The 21,220-nt window shown below is 54.4% G+C and overlaps 2 protein-coding genes across 2 annotated transcripts in view; one reads left to right on the plus strand and one right to left on the minus strand.

Annotated features, from left to right (window-relative positions):
- Positions 1–839: 839 nt before the first annotated feature.
- On the minus strand, positions 840–17,745 carry LOC105999231 (chromosome unknown open reading frame, human C19orf57). Its single transcript, XM_013034192.1, has 7 exons — positions 17,661–17,745; positions 11,093–11,243; positions 10,133–10,215; positions 9,447–9,550; positions 6,784–7,968; positions 3,643–3,740; positions 840–972 (listed from the first exon to the last, which is right to left on the minus strand). Exons 1-7 carry the CDS (start codon positions 17,743–17,745, stop codon positions 840–842), a joined length of 1,839 nt encoding a protein of 612 aa, XP_012889646.1.
- Positions 17,746–17,872: 127 nt separating this feature from the next.
- Cc2d1a (coiled-coil and C2 domain containing 1A) overlaps positions 17,873–21,220 on the plus strand; it is a 15,413-nt gene continuing 12,065 nt past the window's right edge. Inside the window, exons 1-2 of the mRNA XM_013034193.1 lie at positions 17,873–18,130; positions 19,919–20,054. Coding sequence (XP_012889647.1) covers positions 18,071–18,130; positions 19,919–20,054 — 196 coding nt within the window. The 5' untranslated portion in view covers positions 17,873–18,070. The remainder of the gene's footprint in view (positions 18,131–19,918; positions 20,055–21,220) is intronic.

Here is a 21,220-nt window from a genome sequence, read left to right on the forward strand (position 1 = left end):
CACCTCGCACAGCACAATAAAGTTCACGAGTGGATCGAGCTCCCAGAGGCCTGGCCCGGGGGTCAGCGGGAGGGGGGCCGGGGCCGCGGCACCCGTGTCGGGCCTGGGGCGGGAGGACACGGGCTCGGAGGCTGGGCTGGGGGCCACATTAGTGAGTTATGGAGCCCAGGACTTGGGGGGAGGTCGGGGGAGGTGCAGCCGCGGGTGGTGACCCCCGGGGGGGGGTGAAGGCCTGAGCCGGCCGCTGTCACCTGACCGTGGGGCCCCAGCCCAGAAGCAAATGTTGCGCAGAGGTCAAATTCCAGGACGAGAGCCGGTGTGATCGCAGCCACTCAGGAGGCTGAGATCTGAGGATCCAGGTTCAAAGCCAGCCCGTGCAGGAAAGCCGTGAGCCCAACGGACCAGCAAAAAGCTGGAAGTGGAGCTGTGGCTCAAGTGGTAGAGCGCCAGCCCTGAGCAGTAAAAGCTCAAGGGACAAGCCCCGGGGGCCAAGTTCAAGCCTCCGTACTAGCCAGAGGCAGGCGGTGGGTGGGGGGCCGGAAATGCCTCCACTCTGACGGCAAGTCGCGAGGGCCCACCCACATTTATTACCTCGTCCCAGAAGCCAAAACGCACGCCTCAGGAGGAAGACGCTTCCGGAAGGGGAGCAAATTCAAACATCAGTTTGCAAATCCAGATACATGGCTAAGGGGATGGGGCAGGGGCCACGGGCCTCGGATGGAAAACTCACTTCCTGTCTGCTGGGGGGGGGGTGCCCAGGCCAACCCTCGAGGAGTCAGCCAGGGGGGCAAGAGGGATTTCAAAAGCTGGAAACTCCAGGCTGAGGCTGTGCGGGCAGCCTACAGCGCCCTCCAGCCCTGCTCCCCCAGGGGGGCGCCCCCAGACCCCTTGGCTTTATGGGGTGCCTTTGCCTTGCGGGAACTGAGGCGCTTGCAGGCTTCCAGATCCCGGTGGGTGCTCATTATCAGCCGGCTGCGTGGGAAAAGGAGCACCATGGTCGGAGTCCCCCGGAAGTCACCCTCTCCAAGGACAGAGGCCGCTGCCCCGCCAGAACCCCTCCAGTGGGCTGCACCTGCGCAGCCGCAGCGAGAGGCTACCCTAGCCCCCCTCCTCCAGCCCAACTTGATGGTGTGATTGTGGTGGCGGTGGAGACCCGCAGGAGAATTGCTGCCTACAGGTGGTTCTTGCCTCAGATCCGTCCCAGTGGTTACCCCTAACTCTACCTGCCGGACCCCCCACAGCCACACCCCAACTTACTTGAGGTTGGAGAGTTCCACGATGAGGCCACGCACGGTGTCAGTGGCGTCCTCCATCTGGGAGGGCTCGGGGGCCCGGGTTCCCGGGACCGGCCTGGGAGGAGGGAAGTCATTGCTGAGCTTCCCACAATGCCCCGCTGGAGGCCTTCCTCTGGCCCCTGCCTCTTCTCTTTCCCCAGGACCCAGCCCCTCGCTCTTCTGTTGTGCCCTGCCCCTCCTCCCGCCTGGGCCTCTCGGCTCCATCCAGCTGAAATCCTGGTTATCTGGGAGCCCTCTCAGGCTTCTGGGAAGTTCTTTCCCAATGTGTAGTGGGGCTTCAATTCCACTACCTTTAGCACCCTGAACCCCTGGGGCTGCCCAGTGCTCCATCACTGGGCCCACGGTGGGGCCTGTCACCATCATTCCCAGAGCCACAGAAAGAGCGGAGCCAGCAGCCCAGCGCTGAGGAAGGGGAGCTGAGGTGTGGGATAAGAGGAAGAGGATTAGGGTGACAAGGGGTATCATGGTTCGGTTGGAGTTGGGCTAAGATTAATCAGTAGGGTACAGGTAGGTGACAGTAATGGGAAGGGCTAGTTTAAAAGAAGTTTCCACATGAGGCGGGACAGGGTGGCCTGGGGTACAGCTGGGGTCAGGAGGGGGGTGGAATTAAGTGGAGATTTGGTCAGGGCTGGGTAGGGTTCCGAGGAGCACTGGGCCTGGGGAGATGGTTACAAAAGTGGTTCGGTTTAGAATTAGGATCTAGAGGGAGGGGAGCTAGGTTTAAGGCTGGGATTAAGATAATTGTTGTGCCAGGTGGGCGCCAGTGGTTCACACCTATAATCCTAGCTACTCAGAAGTCTGAGATCTGAAGATCATGGTTCAAAGCTAGCTTGGACAGGAAAGTGCATGAGACTTTTTTTTTTTTGTCAGTCCTGGGTCTTGAACTCCGGGCCTGGGCGCTGTCCCTCAGCTCTTCAGCTCAAGGCGAGCACTTAAGCCACAGGGCCACTTCCAGTTTTTTTAATGGTTTATTGGAGGTAAGAGTCTCACAGACTTCCTGCCTGGGCTGGCTTTGAACCACGATCCTCAGATCTCAGCCTCCTGAGTAGCTAGGATTACAGGCGTGAGCTACCAGCTCCGGCTCTGAGAAACTCTTATCTCCAACGAACCACCAGAAAACCAGATGTGGTGCTGTGGCTCAAGTGGTAGAGCACTCGCCTTTAGCTGAGGAACTGAGGGACAGCGCCCAGACCCAGAGTTCAAGCCCCACGACTGACAAGAAAAAGGAAAAAAAAAAAAGGATGTTGTTAGGTGAGGGGCAGTGTTCAGGCTCATGGCAAGGCATGGTTAGGGTTAGGGTAGGATAGGATCGCTGTTCCCGTGAGGTTAGGGTTTGGGCTAGTGCTGGGTGCATGTACGTCTGCGCCTCCATGTGGAGTGGGCCTGGCCAGTACCTGTGGGCACAGCAGCTGGGCTGGCAGAAGGGTCAGGAGGGCCTTCCCCGTGTGGACCTCAGGCCAGCACTCTGCCAACTCCCTCAGCCCAGTCTAGGCTGAGCCAGGGAAGAGGGGGAGGGGGAGGGGTTGGGGGAAGGAAAGGATAGGGGACCGGGGAGGGCAGTGTCCCTCCTCCGTGGCGCACACAACAGAACCTGTCCTCCACTACTGCTGAGCTTGGGAGTGGGGTTATATACCTCGGATGGCAGGGGAAGGGATGTTCTACACATACGCATGCGCACGCGCGCGCACACACACACACACACACACACACACACGCTGCACAATGATGACCGAAAAACAGGGAAATGGTGGCTGGCCTGGGCTGTCAGATCAGGAGAGGAAAGGAGGAGGTGGAACATTAGAGTCTCATGCGTGCCCCGGATGGTTGCTCCTTGCCCAGTCTCTTCCCCCTGCCCATGGGCAATTCCTGTTCCCAAGAAATTATTTTATTTATTTTTTTGGTGGTCGTGGGGCTTGAACTCTGGGCCTGGGTGCTGTCCCTCAGCTCTTCAGCTCAAGGGGAGCTCTACCACTTGAGCTACAGCGCCACTTCTGGTTTTCTGGTGGTTTAATGGAGATAAGAGTTTCCCAGACTTTCCTGCCGGGACTGGCTTTGGACCGTGATCCTAGATCTCAGCCTCCTGAGTAGCTAGGATGACAGGTGTGAGCCATCACCGCCAAGAAACTCTTACAACACACAGAGTCACAGAACCTACAGATCTGATGTCACTGGGCTCCTGGGAACAGAGACTGGCTTAGTTGATCTCTGGTCACCATTTTCAAGAAGCCAGGGGTTCACAGGCAGTGTGAAAAATGAGGCTCAGTCTCCCTAGCTAGAGGGTGAGGGGAACTGGGGTGCATCATTACCCTCCAGAGCACAGGGCTGGCCAATCAGGTTCGGGGCTTACCTGGGCTTCGCCTCCATCACTGCAACCGGGTCTCCGATGGTGGCACATGAGCTGGGGCCAGGCCACTCGAGGCCCGGCGTTGTCCCTTCAGGAAAGCCCTAGGAGGAGAGCGCAGCATGTGAGGAACCCGTCTTGGAGCAGTGGACACGGAAGGCAGGAGTTCTTCCATGAGCTGGGTCTCGCACCTTTCCTGCAGGAACCGCAGTCCCCCGCTAGGGGGCAGTTTACCAACAGTGTCACCAACGTGTCCATGGTGGTGCGGTTTTGTGACATTCATCTGTTGTCATTTGGATATGAACTGTCCCCCCTCAGGGTTCCTATGCTGGGGGTTTGGTCCCCACCTTATAGGCATTTTTTTGTTGTTGTTGGTCGTGGAACCTGAATGCTGGGCCTGGGCGCTGTCCCTCAGCGCTTCAGCTCAAGGAGAGCGCTCTACCACTTGAGCCACAGCGCCACTTCTGCTTCTGTGGTGCTGAGGAATCGAACCCAGGGCTTCACGCATGCAAGGCAAGCATTCTACCACTGTGCCACCTTCCCAGTCCCCTATTCAATCATGTGCGTTGATGTCATCCACGGATTTACCCTTCATAGGCTGCTTAGGGAGAGAACCTAGTGAGAGGAAGCAAGCTACCGTGGGTGGGGCTTTTGCTGGTAGGGGAGAGTGCTAGGGGCAATGGTACTTTCTGATTGGAAGAAACAGGTCACCATGGGCGGGGCCTTTGAGAGTTGAAGCCTGCTGTGGGCGTGGCAGCCTCTGGTTAGGGGAGAAGGGCCTCTGTGGGTGTGGCCTCTGCCAATTGGAGGCAGCAGGTCACAGTGGGCGTGGCCTTTGAATGGCGCAGGTTATTCCCAAAACACATTTCCTCTTTCCGTCCTCAGCGCTCCATTTCCTGGCTGCGATGGTGAGAGACGCCTTCATCTCAGGCCCACAGCCGTGGAGCTGCCCCACCACAGGCCAAAGCCGCTGACACGGAACCCACCTACACCCTTCCTCCCTCCGGGTCGTTTCCTTCGGGCGTCCGGTTCATCATCGATCACCACGCCAAAACGCGCAAAGAGGCAAGAAGAGAAGAGGGGGAGGCAGCTGGCCATCCCTGGCTGCCGAGGCTTCCTCTGAGAGGCAGGCAGGCCTGGCGGGGCCCCTGAAGAGAGGAGAGCCTCAGAGAAGCACGGTGAGGAACACCCTGAACCCCAGCATCTCTGCCTCAAGGGGACACCTCACCAAGTCTACAGACCCCCCAAAATGACTGTGCCCCAAATGTCAGTGTTTCAGAAGCTGGGACACACACCAGCTTCAGACTCACTAAGTCTTCAGTGTCTGTCTCTTTCTTTCTTTCTTTCATTTTTTTGTCGGTCGTGGGGTTTGAACTCTGGGCCTGGGCGCTGTCCCTGAGCTTCTTTTGCTCAAGGCTAGCGCTCTACCACCTGAGCCACAGCACTTCTTATGTGGTGCTGAGGAATCGAACCCAGGGCCTCATGCATGCAAGGCAAGCGCTCTGACAGGGAGCCACCTTCCCAGCTCATGCTTGAGTCTTTGCTGTAGCCAACTTTGTGGTTTAAAAATGCAAGCACTATCTACCACTGAGCCACCCTCTCAGGGCCTGCCCCCCTCCCAAAGAGACTCTATCCCCAATTAACCACTCAAAAACTGGAAGTGGAGCTGTGGTTCAAAGTGGTAGCGTGCTAGCCTTGGCAGAAGAGCCCAGGGACAGTGCCCAGGTCCTGAGTTCAAGCCTCACAACTGCCTAAATAAACCAACAAACAATAGTACAATTTGTACCCGGGTGCCCGTGGCTCATATTTGTAATCCTGGCTACTCAGGAAGCAGAAATTGGGATTGCAGTTCAAAGCCAACCCAGGCAAGTAAGTCTGTGAAACTCTTATTGCCAATTAACCAGCAAAAGCTGAAAGTGGAGCCGTGGCTCAAGTGACGTAGTAGTAGCCTTAGCAAAAAAAAAAAAAGCCTCAGGGATAGCACCCAGGCCTTGAGTTCAAGTCTAGGACTGGCACACATTCACAAAAAAACATGTAATTAGAAGCTGGATGCTGGTGGTTCATGCCTGTAATCCTAGCTACTCAGGGGGTTAAGAGGCTTGAGAAACTGGTACCAGGCTGTTTGCTTGCTTTTGCAGTGCTGAGGATGGAACCCAGGGTCTCCTGCAGCTAGCCAAGTGCTCAGCTCTGGAGCCCTGACCCACAAGGCCCTGCCCAGCCACACCCAACAAAACCACACCCTACTGCATCACTACCCCGCCCGGGGCCCAGATGTGTAACTGCTCAACAATTACCATTAAACAGAACAGGAGACCAGGGTTTCTCTGACACTCACTGCCATCAGGACAACAGGAGGCCTTGGTGCTGGTTTCTGGGTCTATCTCTGCTTATTCCCAGGAGTCCCCTCCCCTCTGCCATCCTGCTGGGGGGCGGGGGTGGGGCATCTGTCCTGCCCATGGGAACCTGCTTGGCCGCTGGGTGGCTCTGACAGGAAGCCGAGGAGCCACGCCCTCCTGGGTCCTGCTTCCTTGGACTCTTCCGTCTGGGTGCACTTGACCCCACATCCCAGAAGCTCCTTCAGTCTTCCCTCGGCCACAGCTCAGGAGCCATAACCTGGGTCCATCCAATCAAAGAAGACAGCTCTTTGTTCCGAGAAGACAGAGGAGGACCCCCAGTTTGAGCTGAGGGTACAGCTCAGCAGTACAACGCTTGCCCAGAAAATGCCAGGCCCATGCTGGGTGTCAGTAGCTCACGCCTGTCATCCTAGCTACTCAGGAGACTGACATCTAGGGATCGCAGTTCAATGCCAGCCCAGGGAAGCAAAGTCTGTGAGACTTATCTCCAGTGAACCACCAGAAAATCAGAAGTGGCGCTGTGGCTCAAGTAGTAGCATGCTAGCCTTGAACTGAAGAGCTGAGGGACAGCACCCAGGCCCAGAGTTCAAGCCCCACGACTGGCCAAAAAAAAAAAAAGAAAATGCCAGGCCCTGGGTCCCATCCCCAGCAACACACACACACACACACACATGTACACACACATATGCATGCACACGCACAAACCCCCAACCAGGAGTCTGCTGGGTAAACGGATGCCACAACCCCTCCTTCTATTACCACGGGGCATCTCGGGGCACACCGCCATGCTCACCTGCTCAGGGGGGAGTTCCATATCGGTGACATCCAGGGCATCCTGCATCTGACTGTCCAGCAGGAAGTCCAGTTCCATGGCTGGCGATTCTGGCCATGAGACCTGGCTTGCAGAAACCAGAGAGAGTTGGGGTGGCCCCAGCAGGTCTGTGGAGGTGTCTGTGCCGCCCGAGCAGGCTGCGGTCTCCTGCAGAGGGCCCTGGGCTGTGTCTGGGTCATTCAGCAGGCTGGAGACTTGGGGGGATGGATGGAGCTCCCCGAGGTGCTGTTGGCACTGGCTGGGTAACTCGGCTGGCTCTCCAGGCACAGGCTGTGCCAGGGAAGGCAGTGCGCCCATCACTTCTGGTCCTTGGGGATCCGGTGTCCGATCCACCTGTGGACCTACTTCCAGGATTACAAGGCCGGGATCTCCAGGATGCACTGTGGGCTCTGGATCCCCCAGAGCTGAGGCATCGCAGAGGGGCTGCTCCTCCCGCTCTGCCTCCCCTCCGCTGCCCCGCAGGGCCCCGCTGATGTCTGGCTCAGGGGCCTGATTGTCAGGAGAGCCCAGAGGCCCCGCCTCCTCCAGAGTCAGGCTCCCCATGACAAGGGTCTCCGTCATGGAACAGCCCATGGGACAGTTCTGATCTGCTTCTCCCCCGGCCTGGCTGCTTAGCTCCCCAGGCTCAGGGGGACCCTGGGCCATTGGTGGGGTGTTCGTAAATATCGGGGGAGGGCTCAGGCCTTGGGCCGAGTGTAGGGCAGGAATGGACCCCACTGGAGAGCCTGGGATGCCATCTCCTGCCTCCTGCCCCACCCCAGGCGGATCAGCTTCGGCCCCATCGTGGGGGGCTCCACGTTCGGGTTCCTCTTCATCATCACCGCCGGGCAGGCGCCCACTCTGATGCCCATCACTTGGCACGCGAGGGCTCTGCGTCGGAGGCTCATGGTCGCTCCTTGGTTTTGACACAGGGTGCAAGCCGGCTGTTTCCAGGCTGCACAGCCCCTCCTCCACTTTGAGACAGAACTCTGGCAGAGAATCACCACTGCCAGCCACAGTGGTGAGCTTCTGGCCAGGCTGCTGGGAGCAGGGGTCATCTGCCTGGGCCTGCTCTCCCAGCACCCCGGTCTCTTGGAGGTTGAGCTCTGGGGGGTCCCCAAATGACTGGGTGCTAGCTGGCTGGGCACCTGGCTCAGACAGAGTTTCCTGTGGGAAGGAAAAGAAGTCTGGGGGTAGGAGCCTGTGTCTCACACCTGTAATCCTGGTTACTCAGGAGGCTGAGATCTGAGGATCACAGTTCCAAGCCAGCCTGGGCAGGCACGTCAGTGAGACTCTTATCGCCAATGAACCATGTGTAAATCAGACGTAGAACTGTGGCTCAAGGTGGTAGAGTGCTATTCTTAGTTAAAAAGCTCGGGGATAGCGCCCAGGCCGAGTTCAAGCCTCACCAATGGGCAAAAAAAGGTTGTAAGCTAGCCGGGCGCTGGTGGCTCACGCCTGTAATCCTAGCTACTCAGGAGGCTGAGATCTGAGGATCGCGGTTCAAAGCCAGCCCGGGCAGGAAAGACCGTGAGACTCCTATTTCCAATAAACCACCAGAAAACCAGAAGTGGCGCTGTAGCTCAAGTGGTAGAGCGCTCACCTTGAGCTGAAGAGCTGAGGGACAGCGCCCAGGCCCAGAGTTCAAGCCCCACAACCGACAAAAAAAAAAAAAAAAAAGGTTGTAAACCAGGTGCTGGTGGCTTACACCTGTAATCCAAGCTGCTCAGGGGGCTGAGATCTGAGAAACTCAGTTCAAAACCAGCCCGGGCAGGAAAATCCATGAGACTCTTATCTCCAATAAATCACCAGAAAACCAGAAGTGGTGCTGTGGCTCAAGTGGTAGAGTGCTTGCCTTGAGTTGGAGAGCTGAGGACAGCGCCCAGGCCCAGAGTTCAAGTCCCATGACTGGAAAAAAAAAAAGCTGTGGGTTTTTTTTTTTTTTTGCAGGGGGAGGGGGGGGTCACTTGTGGGGCTTGAACTCAGCCTGGGCGCTGTCCCTCAGCTCTTCAGCTCAAAGCAGGCGCTCTACCACTTGAGCCACAGCACCGCTTCCTGTTTTCTGCTGGTTCCCTGGAGTTAAGAGTCTCATGGACTTTCCTGTCTGCTTGCAGCTGCTCTTTATAGCTACACCCCCACTCCCCATGCTGTGACTACTGTCTCCAACACCTGGCCACCATTAATCTGAATGCTACCTTTGTAATCTTTCTGGTTTACTTGTTTATTTGCCTTACTGTGGCAGGAACGCAGATCTAGTACATGAGAGACAAGCCCTCTGCCAGCCAGCTTCAGCTACTCGAGGCTTTCTAGGGTATTCGGGGCTAGGGTTGGTTCCTGGCACAGTTGCTGTGAATCCTCACTATCTACCTTACCTTCTCCATGGTTGTGTGAGACATGGAAACCCCCCAAATTCCCAGTGGTAAGGGACAGAGAACCTGACGTAGGGCTTGGGATAAGTCTGATTCTTTCTGCACACACAGGAAAGAGGCTGCAGGCCTCACAGACCTGGAGGCCTGCTGCCAGCTGTGCACATCTGGGGAGGGGGAGGGGCAGGAACAGCAAGAGCCAGAGAAGGCCGACAGAGGTAAAACCCAACACAGAGGCCTGTGGCCAGCCCGCCCAGGCCCCCAGCTCCAGCCTCTTACCAGCCGGCCCGGCCTATGCTTGCTCGTGGCGACTTCCACCCTGGCCTCCACATTTCTGGCTACTGTCTTCCTGGCTCTGGCGAACTGGGGGACAAACCTCCCCACTGGAACCTGGAAAGCCAACACAGCCAGCACTGGAGCCATGAAGATGCAGGAAGGGGAGGCCCTGGAAAAAGCTACCTCTGCCTGGTCCTCCAGCCCCCTCCTCCTCCCCCTTCCTCCTCCTCTCCCTGATCCTTCTCTTCTCTTTCTCCTTCCCCCTCCTCTTCCATCTCCCTCTCCATTTCCTTTTTTGTTTTTGTTTTTTCTTGTTGGTCGTGGGCCTTGAACTCTGGGCCTGGGCGCTGTTCCTCAGCTCTTCAGCTCAAGGCTAGTGCCCTACCACTTGAGCCACAGTGCCACTTCCAGTTTTCTGGTGGTTCATTGGAGCTGAGTCTCTTGGACTTTCCTTCCTGGGCTAGCTTTGAACCATGATCCTCAGATCTCAGCCTCCTGAGTAGCTAGGATGACAGGCGTGAGCCACGGGTGCCTGGCTATTTCCTCCTATTTCTCCTCCATTTCCCCCTCTTCTTCTTCCTCCCCCTACTCCTCTCCATCCTCTTCCTCTTCTTCCTCCTCCCCCGCACCCTGTGGTCGGGGGCAGTGCTGCCTCAGCAGGGTTTCCTGTACTTCCAAGGTCACAGTGCAGCTTACCTGGGAAGGAGGGAGATCAGGCTCCTTTTCCAGTCGCTGTAGGGGCCCGAGGACGTGAGTGTCTGCATTAGGAGAGCTGTGTGGAGAAAGACAAAATGGAGAGAAAGTGAGGTCTCCCAGGACTGTCACCTCACATGCTAGGAGGAGGTAGGAGGTTAGAAGGGTGGCACTCAAAGCTTCCTAGCCAGAGCCCATGGACATGGACATGGGATGTGGCGGAGTATTACTCAGCCATGAAAAAGAATGGAGTCCTGTGATGGGAGCAATGTGGAGGGAACTGGAAGGTCTTGTGTGCAGTTAGTTAAGCAGAGCCAGCAAACACTGACTGCATGGTGTCTCTCCCACGTGGGAGCTGTGGAAAGGGCTTGCACAGAGGTAGAATCTTGGTCTCCAGACACGGCAAAGGTGGAGAGAGGATGGTTAATGGGGAGAGGCTGCAGATGGTTATTTTTCTTTCCTAGTGCTGGGATGGAAACCAGGGCCTTGTGTGGACTAAGCCCAAGCCCCTAGGGGATATAATTTCTGGCCTTTTCTTTTTCTTTTTTGTCGGTCATGGGGCTTGAACTCTGGGCCTGGGCGCTGTCCCTCAGCTCTTCAGCTCAAGGCTAGTGCTCTACCACTTGAGCCACGTGCTGGCTCGAAAGCCACTTCTGGCTTTTTCTGCTTCTGTGGTGCTGAGGAACTGAACCCAGAGCCTCATGCATGCAAGGCAAGCGCTCTACCACTGAGCCACCTTCCCAGCCCAAGAGTGTGATCTTGAACACTCGTGAGCTGTTGCTCGGTTATAGTGTTGGCCTTGGAGGATGAGCTGGGAGAGGCCAGACGGACATCCCAGGAGGTGCCATGGTGCAGGAGGGCTCATCTTGGCCTGCTTCTCCTCTGCATCCTTCCCACCAGCTGCTATGCTGTGGCTGTGAGTGGGGATGCCTTCTGGAATATTCCAAGTTACCTACCTGGGGCAAAGCTCTGCAGAGAATGAGTATCCTGAGCTACCTTCTGACTCTTCAGGATGACAGAAAGGGTCCAACTTGTTACTCTGGGCATCCTGGTTGGAGTTTTCCAACCTGGGGCTCTTGGCGGGGTTCAAGGGGTGGCCTTCCTCTTCTGGAAGAAGAGGTAGATGTAGGAATTATGGAGGGACCAGGAGCAGGCATCTTGTCCCGAGTTGGCTCAGGACAGACTTGCTCCTCTGCTCTCTGTGGAGTGGTATGGGGCGAAGCTCTAAACAGGAGCTGAGATACATGCTTGTGTGGCTGCCATGGGGCGCAGAGGTGAGGTGTTTCAGTTGTTGTTCGCTTGTTTTTGTTTTGTGCCAGTCAAACTCAGGAACTAGGGGCTGCCCTTGAACTTTTTGCTCAAGACTAGCAGCTGACCACTTGAGCCACAGCTCCACTTCTAGCTTTTTCCTGGCTAATTGAGAAGAAGAGTTTTACAGAGCTGGGCGCCAGTGTGGCTCACGCCTGTCATCCTAGCTACTCAGGATGCTAAGATCTGAGGATTGTGGTTCAAAGCCAGCCTGAGCTAGAAAACCTATGAAACTTTTTTTTTTTTTGGTCAGTTGTGGGGCTTGAACTCAGGGCCTGAGCGCTGTCCCTGAGCTCTTTTTGCTCCAGGCTAGCTCTCTACCACTTTAAACCAAAGCTCCACTTCCAGTTTCCTGATAGTTAATTAGAAATAGGAATCTCACAGACTTTCCTGCCCTGGCTGGCTTTGAAATGGGTTTCTCAGCTCTCAGCCTCCTGAGTAGATAGGATTACAGGCATGAGCCACCAGTGACCAGTTCCATAAGACTCCTATGTCCAATGAAGCAGCAAAAAACTAGAAATGGAAGTGTGGCTCAAGTCACAGAGTGCCAGGCTTGAGTGGAAAAAAGCCAAGCGAGAGCTTGAGGCCCTAAGTTCAAGTCCCAGTCCACACACACACACACACACACACACACACACACACACACACACACACACACACACACACACACACACACACACACACAGTTTCTGATGATTATCTGTCACATCTCCTGTATTATCTGTCACATCTCCTGGGCAGCCAGGAAGGATCCAACAATACATAGCTTTGTTGGTGTGGTTTGTGACCACTGATTTGCAAACACTAAGGTTGGCTGAGTCCATAGACATTTGTACCAAAATGAAAAGTGAAATCTTCAACGGAAGAGAAACTCTTGATTTCCTTCCTTTGATCTGCCCCCTGGGACTAATTTCAGATAAAATAAGGCTAAGCTTTGTGTTCAGTGCCAGAGGACATCCACGGAGGGTGAGAACTGGCTTCTTTCACTACCTTCCAGAACCTTCCTGATCTTTGCCCCAACCCATCTATGGATACACAGAGTCCAGCAAACCAGGGAATCTACTGCCAAGAGAGGTCCCAAGTGACCCATCTTGGGTGGGCCTGGCTGTCCCCAGTTGTCCCCTTCCTTTCTCCACACAGCCGGTTGCTTCTCTCCTCTCTACACTGAATGTGTTCAGATGGTGTTTCTTTTCTGTTTGGAAAAAACAGGGGGTGCCATTGTAAGTTCATCGTTCCCTAAGTAAAATGATAGTTCTTAAGTCGTAAGGAATCTGTTTCTGCTGAGCACCGGTGGCTAATGCTTGTAATCCTAGCTACTCAGAAGGCTGAGATTTGAGGAGGATGGCAGTTCAAAGCCAAACCACAGGCAAGAAAAGTCTGTGAGATGTTAATTAATCACCCCCAGAATCTGGAAGTGGAGCAGTGGTTCAAAGGGTAGAGTGTCAGCCTTGAACAGAAAATGCGAAGGGACAGCACCCATGTCCTGAGTTCAAGCCCCAGAACTGGCACCAACTCCCCACTCCACACCCCCCAAAAAAACCCAACTTGTATTTTCTACTTTTGGTTTTCCAAAGGAGAAACTGAGGCAACAGCCTCAGTACTATCTCCAAATGAGCAGGAAAAGTGAAGAACCCAGATTTTTGGCCACTCAGAGTACCACCTTCAGCTACCCACCCCCACAAGAGCCTTGCAACACTTCAAATCCTAGGCAAGGGTCACCTCTGGGTATGGCTGTCCTGAAACCTGGGAGCCACATGGCTAAGCCACGGGCTCACTGCCAGACTGGGAGAAACATGGGAAAACTCACTTTTCCTTGGACACACCTCTCCATCCAGTCTGGATTGTTTATTTATTTGTTGGCTTACAGGACTGCGTTAGGTAACTATTTTCTTCTTCTTTTTCTTTTTTTTTGTCGATCATGGGGCTTGAACTCTGGGCCTGGGCGCTGTCCCTCAGCTCTTCAGCTCAAGCCTAGCACTCTACCACTTGAGCCACAGCATCACTTCTGGTTTTCTGGTGGTTTATTGGACTTTTCTGCCTGGGCTGGCTTTGAACTGCGATCCTCAGATCTCAGCCTCCTGAGCGGCTAGGATTTACAAGCATGAGCCACCAATGCCTGCCTGCAGAAATTTCTACAACAAATTCTCCCATGCTCCTCCCCAATGCAGAAGCACCAACACATGCCAGCTTAGGCCAAAGGCGACCTGTGACCTGTGACCTGATCTACTTGGGAGGCTGAGATGGGAGGTTAATAGCCTGGGTCCAGGTGTTCAGAACCAGTCTGAGCAATATAGCAAGACTCTAGTTCTTCTGTTTTTTCTGGTCAGTCTTGGGGCTTGAACTCAGGGTCTGGGCACTGTCCTGAGCTTCTTTTATTCAAGACTAGCACTCTATCACTTGAGCCACAGCGCCACTTCTGGTTTTTTGTGTGTATATGGTGAGGAATCGAACCCAGGGCTTCATGGGTGCTAGACAAGCACTCTACCACTGAGCCACCTTCCCAGCCACAAACCTAGCTTCATATATATATACATATATATACACATATATGTGTACATACATATATATATACATACATACATATATACATACATATATATATACATTTTTTATTTTCTTTAAGTAGTTGTACAAAGAAGTTCCCATTGGGGCTGGGAAGGTGGCTCAATGGTAGAGCACTTGCCTTGCATGCATGAGGCCGTGGGTTCGATTCCTCAGCACCACATAAGCAAAAAGAAAAAAGCCAGAAGTGGTGCTGTGGTTCAAGTGGTAGAGCGCTCGCCTTGAGCTGAAGAGCTGAGGGACAGCGCCCAGGCCCAGAGTTCAGGCCCCACGACCGGACCCATAAAACAAAACAAAACAAAACAAAGAAGTTCCCATTCTACAAAACAGTACATGAAGCCAGGCACCAGTGGCTCACACCTATAATCCTAGCTACTCAGGAGGCTGAGATTGGAGGATCATGGTTCAAAGCCAGCCAGCCCAGGCAGGAAAGTCCGTGAGCCTCTTACCTCCAATAAACCACTAGAAAACCAAAGTGAAGCTGTGGCTCAAGTGGTAGAGTGTTAGTCTTGAGCTGAAGAGCTGAGGGACAGCACCCAGGCCCAGAGCAACAACAACAACAACAACAATAAAAACTACAAAAGAAAAAGTAGGTGGGCTGGGAAGGTGGCTCAGTGATAGAGCGCTTGCCTTGTATGCATGAGGCCCTGGGTTCAATTCCTCAGCACCACATAAGCAAAAAGAAAAAACCCGGAAGTGGCGCTGTGGCTCAAGTGGTAGAGCACTAGCCTTGAGTTGAAGAGCTGAGGGACAGCGCCCAGGCCCAGAGTTCAGGCCCCACGACTGGACCCCAAAAAAAATAAAGAAAGAAAAGAAAAAGTAGGAACTTGGGCCCGAGTTGGGTATACATGTAACTAACTCAGTGGCAAAAGTGCCTGCCTAGCACATCTCCAGCACGGAAAAAATAATAACAATTTAAAGGAAAAAATGCTAGCTAGGCATTAGTGACTCACGCCTGCAATCCTAGCTACTTGGCAGGCTAAAAGCTGTGGATCATAGTTCGAAGCAGCCCAGGTTGGAAGTGGAGCTATGGTTCAAGTGACAGAGCACCAGCCTGGAGCAAAACAAAACACAACACAACAAAACAAAAAAAACGACAACTAAGGAACAGCACCCAACCCTAGAGTTCAAGCCCCAGTTGCCAGCCTAAAAACAAAAACCAACAACAATAACCAAGCAACAAATAAATAAAAAACAACCTGAATATATGAAATACCTGATGTGGGAGGCTTCTTTCTCTTATTCATTGTCTTCTTTGTGAAGTCTGAAAAGAATAAACAAAAGTCACTCCTTTTTTTTTTTTGGCCAGTCTGGGGCTTGAGCTTCTTTGGCTCAAGGCTGGCACTCTACCACTCAAACCACACCACCACTTCTGCTTTTTTCTGTGTATGTGGTACTGAGGAATTGAACCTTGGGCTACATGTACGCTAGGCAAGCACTCTATCATGAAGCCACATCCTCAGCATGACTTCTGTGCCTCACTTTGTCCCCAGCATCCTCAGCAGACAATAGAGGCTCCCCTCCTCCACCCAGCCAGCTACTCATGGGACACCTGGCCACAGCCTTGGGCCTTGGCCTGGTGGGAATTCAAGGCTCCTCCACATGGCAGAGATGGGGTGCCTATCTTCTGCTCAGGGTCAGATTCATATAGGCCCAGGGGTGCCTCCATGGGAAGTTCTGGCAACCCCTCTTGCAATTTCTGAAGTGAAGCACACAACACTCCTCTCGACTGGGGCCTTGCCAGGAACACACGCATGATGGGCTTTTTTTTTCTTTCTTTCTTTTTACTTCCGGTGCTGGTCCTGGGGCTTAAACTCAGGGTCTGTGTGCTGTCTCTGAGCTTTTGTGTCCAAGGCTAGCAGCACGCTACCACTTGAGCCATAGCTCCACTTCCAGCTTTTTGTGGTTAATCAGAGGTGAGTCTCCCGGGACTATCCTGTCCTGTCCAGGCTGATTTTGAACTGTGACTCCTGAGTAGCTAGGATTATACGCATGAGCCACGAGCATCTGGCTACATGAAGACTTTTTTTTTTGGTGGGGGCACAGTCCTGGTCTTGAACTCTGGATCTGGGCATTGTCCCTGAGCCTCTTTGTGCTCAAGGCTAGCATTCTACCACTTGAGCCACAGCACCACTCACCACTTTGGGCTTTTCCTGACTAGTCTGTTGGAGATAAGAATCTCACGGACTTTCTTGCCTGAGCTGTCTTTTTTTTTTTTTGTTGTTCCATTTCTAGTTTTCTGAGTGGTTTACTGGAGTCTTTATTGGACTTTCCTGCCAGGGCTGGATTTAAACCTTGATCCTCAGATCTCAGCCTCCTGAGTATCTAGGATGACAGGTGTGAGCCACCAGCACCCAGCACCTGGGCTGTCTTTGAACTACGATCCTCAGATTTCAGTGAAGACTTTTGAGTTGCTATCAGGCACCCTACAAGTTATCTGGAGCTGCCACAAGTGGCTCATGCATGTAATCTTAGTTACTCTGGTTGCTAAGGTGTGACTTCAAAGGTGAAGGCAGGCTGCAGCAGAGATTCTTTTTTTTTTTCTTTTTGGTTGGTCCTGGGGACTGAACTCTGGGCCTGGGCGCTGTCCCTCAGCTCTTCAGCTCAAGGCTAGTGCTCTACCACTTGAACCACAGCACCACTTCTGGCTTTTTCTGCTTATGTGGTACTGAGGAATCCAACCCAGGGCCTCATGCATGCAAGGCAAGTGCTCTACCACTGAGCCACTTTCCCATGAGATTCTTATCCCCAATTAACCAGCAAAAAGCCTGAAGTGGATCAGTGACTCATGTAGTAGAGCTCTAATCTTGAGCAAAAATGCTCAGGAAGCATTTTTGAACTCAGGCCCTGAGTTTGAGTCTCAGAGAAACACACACACACACACACACACACACACACACATGAGCTTATCTGGGAGCTGGGCATGGAGCCACTATATCTGTGACCCCAGCATTTAGGAGGCTAAAGCAGGAGGATCACTAGTTCCAGGCCAGCCCGGGCTCCATATGGAGACCCTATTTGAAAAAACAATAAAGTCAGGTGCACCCGTGGCTCAGGCCCGTTCTACTAGCTGCTCAGGAGGATGAGATCTTAGGATTGGGGTTCAGAGCCTGCCCAGGCAGGAAAGTCTTTGAGACTCGTCTCCAATGAACCAGCTGAGGCCCTGAGTGCAAGCCCCAGAACCAATCCAAAGGCAAAAGGAAGACATGTGGGGGCCGCGGGGGACCCCCTGGGGTTCTTGGGTGGGGAGGAAGGTTTATGGGACCCAGTTCTTCAGGTTATGGGGTCACACAAGCCAAAACACCGACCTGGACCCCAGAAATCGTCGCGGTCACTCCGTCCTTGGTGGCAACAAGGTGGGCCAGGATCTGTGGGGGACAAGGCGCTTGAATTAATTAACTAATTAATTGCACTGCAGGTTTGGGGGTGGGGTGTTTGGGGGGCATGCTTTGGAGAAAAATGTCCGTAATGGGCCGTCCCGGAGACCCCGGAGCGGCGGCCCGGCCCCCGAGGCCCCAGCTCCCCACAACCCACAGCGAAAACCTGGGAAAGCGGAAGACCCACACCCCGACCTCCAGAACCCGAGGCGCGACGCGGCGGCGGCGGCTGCGGAGCTGGGCGGGCTCCGTCGCCGCGCGTCCGCGCGCCTCACACCTCCGCGGCTCGCCCGCCTTCTTTCCCGCGCTCCTGCAGGCCCCGCCCACGCGCGCCGCTGAGCCCGCCCCTGGCGCCTGCGCATGCTCCGCCTCTCGCGGCGCAGCCCGCCGCAGTCTCTTCCCCCTGCCCCCACGGCCCCGGACACGCGCCTGCGCCTTCGGCGCCGTGCCTGCTGGGAGTTGTAGTTTCCTCACGGCGGGCCCGGCGAGCCCAGTGGCCGCGCGCGCTCCGGTGCGGCGGCACTCCGAGGCCAAGGCGGAAGTGGGGCGCCGAGGGCGCGGGATTGGCGGGCGCGGAACACCCAGGAGGGACGTAGACCTCAGGAAGGACGACTGTGCGCGGCGACAGCCCACCGGGGAGGAGGCAGGGCCAGGCCAGGCGCGGGGTCCGGACATCTAGACTGGACCATGCACAAGAGAAAAGGACCCCCGGGACCCCCGGGCCGGGGCGCCGCCGCCGCCCGCCAGGTGAGTCTGCACCCTGGGGGTCATATTGGGGATCCCTCAGCACCCCCTTTACACATGCAGGGGAGGGCCCCACCCACCCAGGGAGCCCCGATCCCCGCCCCCCAGGTGAGCCCTGGCCCCGCCCCCCCGCCCCAGGTGAGGCTTGGCCCATGCTTCATGGTGAGGCCTGTGGGCCCACGACACCCCAACTCCTGGCACCCCGCCCTGGATGCAGGTCAGGGCCACCTGTTGCTGGAGCTGCCAGGGAGGGGCCGCCATCCAACCTGCTCTGCCAGAGCTTGCAGCCACAAGGCCTGGTCACATTTGTTACCATTGTACAGGTGGGGATACTGAGGCCCACGGAGACATCTGCCCAAGGTCACAGATCCCCGGGGGGACTGCAGATCCGAGCTGTACCCACGAGCCCACAGGACTGCGGCCGGCCGCTTTTACCTGGGGGGGGGGGATATGAGGGAGGCGTGGATTTTTTCTTCTTCTTCCATTTGATTGAGGGAGCCAGCCCAGAGCTTGGTGCTCAGATATTAATTAGTTTGTGCCCCGAAAATCCACTCTGGCCTCTGCCTACCTGCCGGACACTCGGCTTTATTATCACGAGCCTCAGTTTTCCTCATCTGTGGAATGGGGCTCCCTCACCCCCCAAAAAAATTGCTACCTCACAGGACACTTGTGAAGATTCTTTGAGATCATTGGTGGAAAGTACATATTATCAGCATACCCCTCATTCCTGTTAGACAGAGCCAGGCCTGCTCAATAATATGTGGCCAAATTTTGGAGAACAGAAAGGACAAATTCAACATCGTGTTTTTACTTTTTTTCTCTTTCTCAAGGCTGGCACTCTACCACTTGACCCACAGCACCACTTCTGGCTTTTTCTGTCTGTGTGGTACTGAGGAATGGAACCCAGGGCCTCATGCATGCTAAGCAAGCACTCTACCACTGAGCCACCTTCCCAGCCTTTACCTTTTTTTTTTTTTTTTTTGTCGGTCATGGGGCTTGAACTCTGGGTCTGAACACTGTCCCTGCGTTCTTCAGCTCAAGGCAAGCACTCTACCGCTTGGGCCGCAGCGCCACTTCCGGTTTTCTAGTGGTTTTTATTGGTGATAAGACTCTCACGGACTTTCCTGCCTGGGCTGGCTTTGAACCTCAAGCCTCAGATCTCAGCCTCCTGAGTAGCTAGGATTACAACCTTTTTTTCTTTACCTTTTTTTCTTGTAACCCTTATGGGATTTCAACTGAGGCCTTGTGCTCGCCAGGCTGTTATGAAGCCACACCCCCTAATCCATATGATCGCATTTTGATTGGTCATTAGCCAAAATAGGAAGCCTGGTTGTCAACTGATTTATTTGCTGTCAAGACATCCTCCCCCCACACTCAAAGAGGTTCACCACTGAGCCACACCTCTCGCCCTCCCAGGGCTTCTGGTTGCTTTTGATGCTCCAACCTTCCTGCCCATCCATCTGCCAAATATTCTAGAAGGAAAGACCAGGTGTGCAGTGGCTTTGCCTGGGGCAGGCCGTGGAACCTGCTTTGCCCATGACCATGGCTGGCATTGCATCCATTGTGTGGGTCGGCTGCATTTGTCTGCCTGCACTTTTTCTCATTTGCTCTGTACCAAAGCGCGTCCTGCCCATTTCAAAACACCTGTTGCCCGACTCGCTGGCACTCCCCGGGGAAGCAGTGTGTCCTGGGAGAACTGGGTTCCTTCTTTACGGCTCCTAGTTCCTTCATGGCTGCCTGTGGCCAAGTGGTCCACCCCCATGGCTGAGTGGCTTCTCACTGTTCCCACAGCTGGGCCTACTGGTCGACCTCTCCCCAGACAGCCTCATGATACCGGATGATGGTGTTAACGATGAGGAGGTAGAGGCTGAGTTCTTGGCTTTGGTGGGGGAACAGCCCCAGGCCCTGGAGAAGCTCAAAGGCAAAGGTGAGGAGCTCATACATTGCCAACATCTTTGGATCTCCCATTGAATGGGGCTCAGAGCTGGGCGCTGGGTAGAAAAGCCAGGGGGGACCAGTGCCGATGGCTCACGCCTGTCATCCTAGCTACTCAGATAACTGAGATCTGAGGATCACGGTTCAAAGCCAGCCTGGGCAGGAAAGTCTGTGAGACTCTTATTTCCAATAAACCACCAGAAAACCAGAAGTGACGCTGTGGCTCAAGTGGTAGAGTGCTTGCCTTGAGCTAAAGAGCTTAGGGACGGTGCCCAGGCCCCAAGTTCAAGCCCCATGGCTGACCAAAAAAAAAAAAGAAAAAAGAGAGGCCAGGTGGGTAACAACAGAGAAGGCCCTGCCTGATGGAACCCATAATCTGGGTAATAGGCTCTGTGATCAACTGTGGGCAAAAATGAGGGTTTAGGAGCTTCTAGAGTTTCTGTAGTACATCCCAAGGACTACAGGACCACACATCATACTTAGGATGTCACCAGTCCAGACCTGTGTCACCTGCCTCCTTTTGTCAGTGCTGGTATGGTGGAGCACAGTGCCAGGCTGGACTCATGAAGGGGACACCCACTTCTAAGAGAGGGTCAGAGCAGGTGCAAAGGCCCTGGGGTAGATGGCAGGAGAAAGAGCACTCTGCAGTGGTTGAGGGAGTTAAAACCTAGAAGCCAAAGCAAGCCTTTCAATATGTTACTAATACAGGCTAGTCTCCTTATTTGTGGATTTCAAGCCAGAGCTCCACTATAAGCTTTAGAGTGGTTCACTGGAGATAAGAGTTTCAGCGGGTGGGGCTGGGAAGGTGGCTCAGTGGTAGAGCGCTTGCCCAGCATGCATGAAGCCCTGGGTTCCATTCCTCAGTACCACATACACAGAAAAAGCCAGAAATGGCACTGTGGCTCAAGTGGTAGAGGACTAGCCTTGAGCATAAAGAGGCTCAAGGACTTCGTCCAGGCCCTGAGTTCAAGCCCCACAACCTACAAAAGAAAAAAAAAAATGTGTTTAACCAGAGAACCACATAAAGCAAGGCTGTATATTAATCAGTTGTGACCAGCCGAGTGTACGTGGCTCACACCTGTAATCCTAACTATTCCAGAGACTGAAATCTGAGGATTGTGGTTCAAAGCCAGCCCAGGCAAGAAAGTGAACCAGCAA

This window comes from Dipodomys ordii, unplaced genomic scaffold (genome assembly GCF_000151885.1).
Source record: "Dipodomys ordii isolate 6190 unplaced genomic scaffold, Dord_2.0 Scaffold184, whole genome shotgun sequence".
NCBI classification, from domain to species: Eukaryota; Metazoa; Chordata; class Mammalia; order Rodentia; family Heteromyidae; genus Dipodomys; species Dipodomys ordii.

Excerpts from the sequence above, each read along its gene's own strand:
- LOC105999231 (XM_013034192.1), bottom strand. The coding sequence starts at position 17,745 with ATGCGCAGGCGCCAGGGGCGGGCTCAGCGGCGCGCGTGGGCGGGGCCT. Across the intron at positions 11,244-17,660 it reads AAGGCGGGCGAGCCGCGGAG|AAGAGGAAGGCCACCCCTTG; the intron begins GTGTGAGGCGCG and ends CTCTTCTTCCAG. Across the intron at positions 3,741-6,783 it reads TGGAACTCCCCCCTGAGCAG|GGCTTTCCTGAAGGGACAAC; the intron begins GTGAGCATGGCG and ends CTCTCCTCCTAG.